At 36.3% G+C, this 13,065-nt stretch overlaps 1 protein-coding gene across 11 annotated transcripts in view; it reads left to right on the top strand.

Annotated features, from left to right (window-relative positions):
* KIAA0753 (KIAA0753 ortholog) overlaps window positions 1-13,065 on the top strand; it is a 73,433-nt gene that overhangs the window by 11,036 nt on the left and 49,332 nt on the right. For 9 of the 11 annotated variants that reach the window (XM_037809593.1, XM_037809592.1, XM_037809591.1 and 6 more), the window contains 5 exons: window positions 436-1,042; window positions 3,414-3,520; window positions 4,719-4,781; window positions 5,193-5,408; window positions 10,745-10,955. In XM_037809593.1, coding sequence (XP_037665521.1) covers window positions 436-1,042; window positions 3,414-3,520; window positions 4,719-4,781; window positions 5,193-5,408; window positions 10,745-10,955 — 1,204 coding nt within the window. Of the gene's footprint in view, window positions 1-435; window positions 1,043-3,413; window positions 3,521-4,718; window positions 4,782-5,192; window positions 5,409-10,744; window positions 10,956-13,065 lie in introns of those variants that run through there. The other 2 variants (XM_037809590.1, XM_037809598.1) reach the window with 2 other exon arrangements.

Here is a 13,065-nt window from a genome sequence, read left to right as displayed (position 1 = left end):
GTAAAAAATCATAGGAAGACCTGAAGAAATAGCTTAGGTCCAGTGTGGCTATGTTTTATGTCTGTGGAACAGTTTTCAGGAAAGCTCTTAATGGATTATATTGATCACTTGCTAGAGTCTGTCATTTTGAAACAGAACAGAAGTGCATAACTAGGGAATTGAGGAACTAACTGGTTGTACTTGAAGCTTTCTGGTTTGACTTTTAGAGTAAACAGAAGGATAAAACTGTGGGACTGGTGATTGTGGGATAGATGCAGGGGCAGGTGATGACTCCAGGGGTATATGAAAGTAGCTGATTCTATCAGTACAACACAGAAATGCCTGTTAGCACTAATAATCTTGGGGCGAAATTTTAGAAACTTAATGATAGACATATACCAGCCATGCAATATGTCATTTTTCTAATGTTTGCTTACTTTTGTTTGTTTTCAAAAGAACCAGCTGCAGTTTAATAGAAATGTTCCTACACATTCAAGCAACTTGGCAATCCGATATTCTTGCCCACATGCAATTAGAATTGAAAAACTGAAGCATTCATACAGTGAATCATACCATTGTAAAGATTCGGATTTTAGAGATGGTCCTGACCTAAGCAGTTCTGTTTCATTTTCTGTCATATCAGAAGAGAAACTTAGCTATGCTGTCCACCTAGCCAAAAGAGATGTGAAACGTAGACAATTTGAAGAACATGTGAAAGAATATCATCTCAGAAATCATCCCCAGATCTCTCAGAAATGTGGACATACTAAGTATAAAATATCTGACCACAGGGTAGAAAGGAAGGAAGCAAAAATTCAGGAAGGCTTGCAATGCAGCCGCCAGCCCTCCAAAGTGGAAATTGCCAGCTCAGGTGCCAAGGTATCCCTGTATACATGTCATCCAGGAAAGTTAGATTTTACTGTGCCAAATTCACCACCAACCCGTGATCCAGGACTTCAGCTGCATCCCAAGATAGATGAACATAAAAGCCTGCTAGAAGTTCAGCGACTCCAGAAAGAATTGAGCAGTTGTATCCATAAAATTGAAGAAATAACTAAAAAAGGTAAGAAAATTCAATCTTTTGAAGCGGTATCATGAGTGTGGGAGAGTTCAAATGCATTCTTCCTGCAACTCCCCAAAATGCCCCTCCCTCCTTTAGTGTGTTGGTTCACTAGAGTGTAAATATTCATGGCAAGGCTGTTGGACTTTGAGTTTGACCAACATCTTTTTCTCTGGAGAGTTTACTCTGTCCCGATCCCTCTTTCCAGTAGCTCCTTCCTGTGTGTAGGCTGCACTTTGTAAGTAGACTGATGAAGAGCCCAGCCTAGGATTTGGGGTTCCTGCTGTCCTAACCTTAGGTCTTCTGGCATTGATTGCACATTATTCTGTAATGTTTTCCTACTTTATCCAAAAGTCCTTCTGATAAAATGATTTTTTTTGTGCCTTTTTTTTTATTGTGAACTTTAACATGTATACATAACAGTGATAACTTTCAAAGTACAATTTAATAAGTAGTTAGCAAATTTCAAAGAATGTTATGGATTACAGTTCCACAATTTCAGTTATTTCCATTGTAAAATATATATGCAAAAGGTGTTAACTTTCAAAGTACAACTCAACAAGCAGTTATATAGGTAATTTAAAAAAATGTTATGGCAAAATGATTTTTAATTTGCACACAAAAAAAGAACATAGTGTATATGTGCTATACATAAAACCAAATCTAACTTCTAATGGATAGATGAGTACACACACACCAGTGACAGGGAAGTTGTGGATATGCTATGTGTAAAATATCTGATCACAAGATAGAAAGGAAGGGGTGGAATCATCCTATACGTTATCCACAATTCATTGTTCTCAGTACCCTTATGTTTCCCTGGTAGTAGGAGAATCAAGCCTTGCTTTCCTAGTGTGAGGATGAACATGAAAAGGAACTATTGTGCTAGGATAGTGCATATTCTAGAATTTTCTTTTGCATTTTAAATTTGATTCATATATGCATATGTACCCTGTCATGTTATATAAGGAATTGAAGATGCCTTTCCAAAATACCCATGATTGAACACAATGAAATAAAAATAGATAAATGAGGCTATTGTGACCCAGGAAAAAATAAGGAAAGGAAAATAAGATTTACTAGAGATGAGTTACAAATTTGTCTATGAGCTCTCTAGCAGCCAGCTCAAGGGGGAGGTATGATCCAATGCAGAAGTCACACAGTCTAGAAGAAACAAAACAATTGTGTGAGGAAAACAGTATTCCACAACCTGGGACATTCAAATGATTTTAACTCTTGCTATCTTAATACGTCATACTCCTATGGGTCTTCATAAAGAAAGTTATGTAATATCATGAACAATTCAAAAAGATTCTTACATAAAAATAATGGAAGTGTTGTGGCTTGTTCCTCATGACGTTACTTGGTGTCGGTAAGACCAACAGCACACTTTAGTAGAAGCCATGCTGTTGGAGGGACAAAGCCATGAGGCCCAGTGCTCTGATTGCATCAGAATCATCTGTAAAGTGAACAGTTAAAAAAACCTGGTCAGAACCAGGTACGTTTTGTATCCATATAAGTGTGTGAATCTGTAATTTCTCCGTATTGTGCTGTTCAAACGAGGAGAAATTGGCTGTATGGCCTCCTTTGAGACCACATCTGTACCTACAACTCCGGATTTCAAATTTTTGCTTTCTTTGAGAATAGCCTTACTGTTTTCATTGTTTGTCTTTTTAATGAGTAAATATTAAATTTGAACTTACAAAATATCCTTATAAAATATTCTTTTATCTGATTTGTATATTGGGGTTTTGCATAAGAATTTGTTGGGATCAACCTATTTGAAAACCATTGACTGGAAGGAATGAGCAGACTACATCTCCCTCAGGCACTCCTTGTGAAAATGTAGAACATTAGGGTATTCAAGGGTTTACTGCCTGACAAATATATAAGAACAGTAGACATTCAAATAATTTTAGCACTTGCTATCACAATGTGTCAGAGAAAGGACTTCTCTTTTGAATTCAAGATAAGAAAGTGTAAAAGTAATCTTGATAAACATAAAAATAGGTCATAAAAATTTTTGGAAAAAAGTTAAAAGCGCTGCTGATTTTGGCTCAATATAAAGAGTTTTAAAATAGTAACACATGCTTCACAGTGGAATGGGATTTGGTTCAGGGAATTCCTGCCTGGAGGGGAACTTGATCTGGTTAATGACTTCATGTTCCTTCCATCTCTGAGTCAGTCATCGACCCACTCATTCTTGGTTTCTTGACTAAGGAATAATGAAAATGTTTCTGCTAAGATTGCCTCAATTTTTTTTAATTAAAAACAGATTTTCCAAATTGATCTCTCATAAGAGAGTAATTTAAATTTCAGTAAGTTCTTATATATGGTTTATCATCCATTTTTGGGGGGGGGGGGATATTTTCAGATAGACTAGAAGAGGCTTTGGATCCAGATGAAGAACGGCGAATCCTTGTCAGGAGACAGGAGCAAGCTGTCCGTTCTGCCCGAATGCTCTATGTCCTCCAACAGCAGGTATGGAGGGCCCAGGGAGAAGGGGGCATTCGGCTGTGCACACTGCATTCTTAGTTTCAGTTTTCTTTTTGTCTCAGAAATGTTAATACTAAAGTATCATTTGTGAATCCTTTTGAGTCCATGAGGCTAAATATCCTGAACATATGGACAATTAATTCTTTTCCTTTTCTTTTTATCATTTGCCTTTGTGTGTTTGTATATTGTATGAGTATGGCCAAACTCCCTAGACTTTTGTGGGTCATAGATTCTTTTAAGAATTTATTAACAGCTATGAGCCCTTTCTCCAGAAAAATGCTGTTACGTTATACAACATGTATTTTTGCATACAAAATTAGGTGGGGTCAGTTACCCTGAAATCCAGGATCCCCAGTAAATGAACCCTAGAACTATAGAAGAAAAGGACCTTGTTGGTTTCCCATGGGTCTAGTGTTTATAATGTACTAGAGGCTTAGTAACTAAGATAGTAAATAATTTGATTATTCCTTTATTAAGCAGTAGTACATCTACATTCTGATAATAGGAAAAACATGAAGTGTTCAAGTGTCTTTCAGGACATATTTAATGACCGATAAACAGGTGTTTACATTCTTTACACTGTGGGTACACTTTTTAAAATGTTTGTTTTAGCTTTCATGCCTTATTCATTATTAAGCCTCTTACTCATTTCTGGTCACTGAAGTCACATATTAGCTTTATTGCTTGAACCCAAAACTTGAACTTTTTTGTTTAAAAGAAAATTCCTGAGTTGAAGTTTGTTCTGTATTCTTTTCAGGTTCTATTTCAGTCCTTATTCTGGGAGATTGTTCTAAAACATGAATTTTACCATGTCAGACCTCTGCTACAAGACTTTAGTGTGGCTCTTTGTAACTTTCAAGATAAAGGCCAAATTCTTTAGCATGGCACTTGAGACTTCATAATCTGGCCCTTTTTCCTTTCCAGAGTCACCTCCACCTTGACTCCTTCACATTAAATTCCTGTTATAGTGGGGACCAAGGGATAGAAGGTGAACCCTGTCTGTACTTTATCCACCCTCTTGAACTGGAAACCTGAAACTATTTTTTGGGGTGCATGAATGAAGAGTCTTTTCTCATTTTGGAAGTAATGGTTAAGTTTGGAGAAGATAAGATGTATCCTTTTCTACAAAAAAAGAAAAGTGGAAAGATAAGAATTTTATTGCTTTTCCCCCTTTACAAAACAGATAAAAGAAATCCAGGAAGAGTTGGATAAATTGAGTCCACATAAAATTAAACACACTAAGAAGGTATGATGCAGTTAAATTGTGATGAATAATTATTATAAGATATATTTTCAGTGTTTTGTTAGTATTGCATGTGGGTTTTCTGCATTAATATTATCTTCAGTGCTTGTAGAAACCTCTTAGTGAGGGAGAAAACCCCTAAGTGTTCCAAACATGGGGTTACCTTCCAAGGAACAGGTACTGAAAAATAGGTTTTTGTTGTTGCTGCTGGTCTAAGAAATTGAGACTAGGAAGAAAAAGACTTTTATTTGTCATTAGAAAACCTTTAAAAGTTACAATTCCCTTTTCTATTGGAAGTGTTTCCACAATAGCACTATATAGGGGAAAGATAGACTGTAAATATTCTTAAGGGTTGGGTTCATGTTAGGCAGTTCTGAATATTTCAGTAACTTCTCGTGTCTCATTTATTTCCAGTCATGGGCAGTGTCTAGGCTGGCAGCTGCCCATCGAGGAGCCATTCGGGCCTTACAGATGTTTATCACTCAGTTTACCGACCGAGGGGAACATCCAGTTTCTGCTCGGTATAGGGAACTGGGCAGTCTTATTCGCCAGCTTTCACTTTGTTCTGCCAAGCTGGATGCTGATCCTTCTGTTTCTGATGTGGTTATAGATATCCTGCAACAAATTGAGGTATGGTGTTGACTTCAATTTATGTTAAAAGTGCCTTTTTCTAAGCAGGGAAGTAATGCATTTGGTGCCCAGTTTCATTATGATTTATGGAGAATACAAAGATGCTCCCTAGTAAATTAAAGCTTTACAGAGGGTGGAAGAAGCACTTTATTTTTATTTTATTGTTGTTTTCAGTCTGGTCTATATTATTATATTTTACTTCTTTGAGAATTGGTGACTTGGGTATAGAACATACAACAACTCTTAGCCAGGTCCTTTAATGAAACAGAATATTCCATTCCCTGACCATGCCACTTAATAAAGAATTTATTAGCATAGAAAAGGAAAACAAGAAAGCACTCTTAGATTAGTGCTTGATTAGAATATCAGTATTTAAGCTAGATGGATTTTAGAAAAGAAGAAATACAAAGATAAATGGAAGCAGAGCCTCAAATCCTGTGATCTGGCTAAGGCTTCTAGAAATCATAACTGGCATGTACTAGTCAGGAATACATAGTGTTTTTAGTTCTAATGTGTGACAATGATGACAAGAACAATATTCCCTTAAATCTTCATAGTTTCTGAAGTTTGCAGAGTCCTACCACACAACTATGCCATTTGGTTCTTACTGCAACAATGTGCTTTGCAATAGGCTATATTACTACTGTTTTACAGATTAAAAAGAAAAAAAAGCAAAGGTCAGAGGCATCACACAATTACTTCTCTTGAAAGCTGGGAATCAAGTTCCCATTTTCTGACTCCCATTCCAGTATTATTTCCACTACACCGTACATTTTACACCACAAATAAAAGGACACTTTATGTTAGTGTGGCATAGTATGAACTGTTAGCTATAGAGCAGAGGTGGTGTGTAGAGGGGAGAATTCTGGAATGCCAGTTCTACCAGTAACTAATTCTTTGTCTTCAAGGGCCCTTCTGGCTTTAGAATTCCATTGGATAGTAAATATGTTCTTGATTTGCACAGGCTACATTTATTTATATAGAGCTCACTATCAGGAATATCTTTGTTAAATGCAGATCTCAGAACTTTAATCAGCAGATCAAGTCATATAATGCATTTTAAACTTATCCATAAGAAACATTTATTGTCCAAAATGATTTCATTTTGAAAACATATCTTCATTTTCAGGAAATTTTCTAGTCCCTTTCCCAAATTTTGAGCAAGAATACCCTTGAATAAATTTTCTGAACATAATGTTTATCTCCCTTTTGAAAATGTTCAGTGCAAGGAATTTTTATCCTTTCTGTTGATAAACAATTTATCAACACCTTTTCTAAGGAATTACCTTATTACCATCTGAAATAGCTATGTTCAGTTGTCCTTATTTTGTATTGATCAGATAGAGAATAGGCTCTCACTCTTCCCAGTAATGAATGTGTAGGTACCTTTTAGAGGATCTGCATCTTTAAGAAAGGGGGAACACAGATTTCCTATCAGTATTGTGGTGATGAGTTATCAAAGCTAAGTTCTCTTTAGTTAATGAAAATTTACATTAATACAGTATGCTTGCTTACTTAAAATAACACTTGAGTTTATGAGGTTTCTGTTGGAAATTTAAAGGCTTTTAAAGCCTATATGATTATATCCTGAAGACTAGTTAATTTCTAAAATAGTGATCCTTTATTTTAGGATTTGGATGCCTTAAAAGCAGTCGGATTCTTTATTTCTTTGTTATTGTTTTTAATGAGCTAAACACATAAAAGAACATGCGGAAATTCCTTTTATTAATTAATTGGATGTCCCAAATTACAAAGTTTTAAAATTAAATTAGGAGGAGGGGCAAGATGGCAGCATAGAGAGGAGTGGAATTTAGTCAGTCCCCTGGAACTACTAATAAACAACCAGGAACAACTAGTAAATAATCTGGAATAACTGCTGGGGGACAACTGTGACTGTCCACACATCGTATACCAACCTGTACTGGGAGGAATGCCTGAGATTGCAGCATAGAATCTGTAAGTAAAAGTTGTGGACCTGCGCCGAGAGCCCCCTCCCCCTACGGCAGGCTTTACTGCAAAGCCTTGCTGTGCTAGAAACTAGCAGCACCCTCTGAGCGAGTAGAATGAGCGAATATAGCTCAGCTGAGCTCCAACTGGGGTTTTATTTAACAAATATAGACTGCTGAATACAAGCTACAAACCCCCAACAAGCAGACAGAGGCTTTTAGGGATGACTTACCTTACAGAACCAAAAGACTCATCTGTATTGGGAGAGGGAACCCAGAAGACAGGGTGTTACCTCTGGCCAATGAGTGAAATTGGGGGGCCATGTACTAGCTCCAAAAGAGGGCTTTCTGTCCCTCTTTCTCTCTCAGCTTGAGGGGCTCAGAGGAGAGAGCCACAGCCATTTTCAGTTCCCAAAACTCTGATCCAGACAGGGGTGGAGATAACCGAGACAGAGTATTCAGATACAGATGATAACTCCCTAGGGGATGTATCTTCCCTAAGTGTAAGGAGGTGGGGCCCAGCTTTCCCTTCAGAACCAGATCCTAGAGCCTTGGGGAAAACAGCCAAACAGGAACTGAAGGGACCACACCTCCTTAACACCATTCGGAAGCGACAGGCTGACAGGTGCCACCTGCTGGGCAGGTTAGGAAAAGCACAGTGACTGGAAACCTCACAGAAAAAAGTCTGTCATTATTCTAAGATATACCCTGAATATAACCCCATTTTGAGACCTGAACCTGTTCTGGTCTGGGAAAGTCTGACTGGGGTAACCAAGGAAATTAGATGCCCAGACAACAGAAAACTACAGCCTACACTAAGAAAAACGAAGATACGGCCTAGTCAAAGGAACAAACTTACACCTCAATCAAGATACAGTTGAGATATTGTTTCACTTTAATGAAACAATCTATTAAAGATTTTCAAAGAAATGCGCTAAACTAAATCAGTGAGTTCAGGGAATATATAACAAGAGACGAAGGCTATGAAGAAAACACTGGGCGAACTAAGGTAGGAATCAACAGTTTGTAAAAACAAGTAGCAGAATCTATGGAAATGAAAGGCACAACACAAGAGATGAAAAACACAATGGAGACATACAACAGCAGGTCTCAAGAGGCAGAAGAAAACACTCAGGAACTGGCGAACAAGACACCTGAAATCCTGCACACAAAAGAACAGATAGAGAAAAGAATGGATAAGTATGAGCAACGTCTCGGGGAATTGAATGACAACACGAAACTCGTGAATATATATGTGTCACGGATGTCCCAGAAGGAGGAGAGAAGGGAAAAGGGGCAGAAGGAATAATAGAGGAAATAATCAATGAAAATTTCCCATCTCTTATGAAAGACATAAAATTACAGATCCAAGAAGCACAGCATACCCCAAACAGAATAGATATGAATAGACGTATGCCAAGATACTTGATAATCAGGTTATCAAGCGTCAAAGACAAAGAGAGAATCCTGAAAGCAGCAAGAGAAAAGCGATCCATCACATACAAAGGAAACTTGATAAGACTATGGGTGGATTTCTCAGCAGAAAACATGGAGGCAAGAAGGAAGTGGTGTGATATAGTTAAGATAATAAAAGAGAAAAACCACCAACCAAGAATCCTATATCCGGCAAAACTGTCCTTCAAATATGAGGGAGAGTTCAAAATATTCTCTGACAGACAGTGAGAGAATTTGTGAACAAGATACCTGTGCTACGGGAAATACTAAAGGGAGCACTACAGACTGATAGGAAAAGACAGGAATGAGAGGTTTGGAACACAATTTTGGGTGATGGTAGCACAGCAATGTAAGTACATTGAACAAAGATGACTGTGAGTATGGTTGAAAGAGGAAGGTTAGGAGCATGTGGGACACCAGACAGAAAGAGGAAAGATAAAGACTGGGAGTGTATAACTCAGTGAAACCTAGAGTGCTCAACAATTGTGATAAAGTGTACAAATACGTTTTTACGTGAGGGAGAACAAATGAATGTCAACCTTATAAGGTTTTAAAAATAGGGTGGTATTGGGAAAAAAGTACAATCGATGCAAACTAGAGACTATAGTTAACAGAAACTTTGTATTATGCTTACTTTGATGTAATGAAGGCAATATACCAAAGCTAAATGCCTTTAAGAGGGGGACATAAGGGAGGGATATGGGACTCTTGGCATTGGTGATGTTGTCTGACTCTTTTATTCTACTTTAGTTTAATTCTATCTTTCCTTTTTGTTGGTTTTTAGCAGTCATGTTTTTTTGTTCTTTTATTTTCTTTCTTTTTCATTTTTCTCTCTACCTTCTTTGACTCTTCCTTCTTTGTGGAAGAAATGGAGATGTCCTTAAATAGATAGTAGTGATGGTGATGAGTACATAAATATGTAACTATACAGGGAACCATCAATGGTTTACTTAGGACAGAAAGTATGGTGGGTGAACAAAACTGTCTTAAAAAAACGAGTTGATGAAGAAACCTTGAAGGCACTACATTGAGTGAAATAAGTCAGACACATAAGGACAAATACTTCATGGTCTCACTGATATGAACTAATTATAATATGTAAACACATAGACATGAAATATAAGTTAACGGGATATAGAATGAAACTAAAGAATGGGGAGCAGTTGCTTATTATGAGCAGAACATTCAACGAGGTTGAACCTAAGTGTTTGGAAGTGGACCGAGGTGACGGTAGCATGTTATTATGAGAATGACTAACAGTGCTGAATGGTGTGTGAATATGGTGGAAAGGGGAAACTTAGAGTCACGTATGTCACCAGAAGAAAAGTTGGAGGTTAAAAGAGGGAAATGTATAAAACAGTGAATCTTTTGGTGGACAATGTCCATGATTAACTGTACAAATATTAGAAATCTCTTTCATGAACTAGAGCAAATGTATGACACTATAACTAGAAGCTAATATTAGAGGAGTATACAGGGTAAAAATGTACCTATTGCAAACTATGTACTGCAGTTAGCAGTATTTTAACATACTTTCATCAACAGTAACAAGTGTATTGTACCAATACTATGAGTCAGTTATGGAGGGGGTGTGTTTAGGGGTAGGGGAGGAACTGAGTTTTCTTTTTTGTCTTTTCTGAAGTAATGAAAATGTTCTAAAAATTGGAAAAAATTAATTGTGCTGATAGATGCACAGCTGTATGATGGTACCATGGGCAATTGATTGTGCACTTTGGATCTTTGGATAATTCTATGGTATGTGAACAATCTCAAGAAAATTTTAAAAAACATTTAATTAAACATCTTGCTGACCATTAGAGATAACAGTTTATTAACAGATTTCTCTGGAGTTCTTTTCAGTTTTGTTATTAAAAAGCATACTTTTTTGTGTGTGTATGAGATATACTAAGAGAAAAATTGACTGTTTTATGGCAGGATTTGGATTCCCTCCTGGAAAAGAAACTGTCACCAAAAAAGGTGAAGAAATGTGTCTCTGAAATTCAAAGCAGATTTCCTGTTGGTAGCCAAAAGCTATTAGAGAGATGGCCAAGTACATCACCAAAGAGTGAGAGGAGACTCTTTGTAGCAAAGGAGATGTTTCCTCAGGAAATAAGACGACCATCAGTAGCAAGGAAGCTTCTTGCTGGTATGTGTCTTACAGTGTTACTTGCAGGAGATTTTATTCTTCATAATTGTCTGGACTGCTGACAGTTAATACATTGAAGAGAAAATCAGGATCTAGGACCTAGTCCACAATAGATGCACTTTAACCAGGATAAGTAAATAGAAGTCAAGATGCTTCCTTAGGCTGGGGGGCATGGTATTCTTCCGTAGAGCCATTTGGAGAAAGTAAAATTCTCTTTTCCTACATCATAGCATTTTGGCTACACAAAGTAAATTCCTGTAGAGCTGGAAGTTAGACCCCTACTACTTTTTAGTTTGTTTGGATGAAATGCATGTGTGTGCACACGCACACACATGCATTTGAAGTACATGTGTTTGTTTTTTTTTTACTTAGTAGTAGATAAATAAATTCTTATTATTCCGAGAAGTGAAATTGCTAAGATATGTGTTGTACACATTTTAACTTTACATGCTGCTAAATTGCCCTTAAAGTGAACATACTTTGATTAGCAGTGGTCATCAGCATGTGTGTTCCCTCATCCTCACGAAGTACTTTGTATTATCATATTTAGAAAATTTTCTAATCTATGAAAAAATGGTATCTTACTGTTTTGTATTACCTTTCCCTGTTCCTGGTGAGAATTTTTGTTTCTTTGATGTGGCCATGTTTGTTCATAGCCTTTGCCATCTCTGTTGGATTGAATGTCTTTTCCTTACGGATATATAGTTTTTTTTATATATTCTGGATCTTAATCCTTTTTCAGTTTATAAATATTGTAAATATTTTCTCCTCAGTCACTTGTCTTTGAAATTTGTTTATGATGTCTTTTCTGGTACAGAAAATTTTAATTTTGGGGACAAATTCATCAGTCTTTCCTACATATTTTAATATTTGATAAGGCAATTCTCTCCTCATTGATCTGCTTTTTCAAGATTTTGCTAATGGTCCTTTTTTATCTTTCAGAGGAATTTAAAATGAATTTACCAAGTTCCATAAAAAACAGTTGGGATTTGATTGATTACTTTGAGATCAGTTAGAGGAGAAATGACATCTTCACAGTATAGAATCTTCTCATCCATTTATTTATGTGCTTGTTTCTTTAGTTGAATTTTATATAGATCTGCATATGCTTTTTCTGCATATAGGTCTTATAAATTGTTAGATTTATTTCTAGTTTTTATATTTTATATTTTTTATTGCTATTGTGAATGGGACCTTCTTTTTATTAAATTTTAATTTGGTTATATTGCTAATTATGATTATGAGAAAGTTATGGATTTGTACATTGCTCTTATATCTGGCACCTTGTTGAAATCTTTATTTGTTATGATGCTGTATTTCATTGGTGCTAAGGTACACAATCGAACATTTCTGAAATTGGAATGTGTTCTTAAAATTGGTAACATCTACAAATAATTTGCAACATTTAAAAATTTCCTACTAATGCAAAAATGATGATGTGTCTTACTAGCGATGTTTTATTTGTGATGAAATATGTTATTTTGTTGGTTAATTCTTTTATATTTTTCCAGGTGGATGAGATCAACTATAGCTAAGGACAATTTTGCCTCTTCCTTTGCAATTTTTATACCTTTTCTTTTTTTTTTTTTAATTTTTTTTAATATTCATTTTATTGAGATATATACACATACCACACAGTCATACAAAACAAATCATACATTCGATTGTTCACAGTACCATTACATAGTTGTACATTCATCACCAAAATCAATCCCTGACACCTTCATTACCACACACACAAAAATAACAAGAATAATGAAATGAAAAAGAGCAATTAAAGTAAAAAAGAACACTGGGTGCCTTTGTCTGTTCATTTGTTTCCTTCCCCCATTTTTCTACTCATCCATCCATAAACTAGACAAAGGGGAGTGTGATCCTTATGGCTTTCCCAATCCCATTGTCACCCCTCATAAGCTACATTTTTATACAATCGTCTTCAAGATTCATGGGTTCTGGGTTGTAGTTTGAATAGATTCAGGTATCTACCACCAGCTACCCCAATTCATTAGAACCTAAAAAGGATTGTCTATATTGTGAGTAAGAGTGCCCACCAGAGTGACCTCTCAGCTCCTTTTGGAATCTCTCTGCCACTGAAGCTTATTTCATTTCC

This window comes from Choloepus didactylus, chromosome 18 (assembly GCF_015220235.1).
Source record: "Choloepus didactylus isolate mChoDid1 chromosome 18, mChoDid1.pri, whole genome shotgun sequence".
Classification (NCBI taxonomy): domain Eukaryota; kingdom Metazoa; phylum Chordata; class Mammalia; order Pilosa; family Megalonychidae; genus Choloepus; species Choloepus didactylus.
Note: the sequence above shows the minus strand (reverse complement) of the source record. Positions and strands in the feature narration are given on the sequence as shown.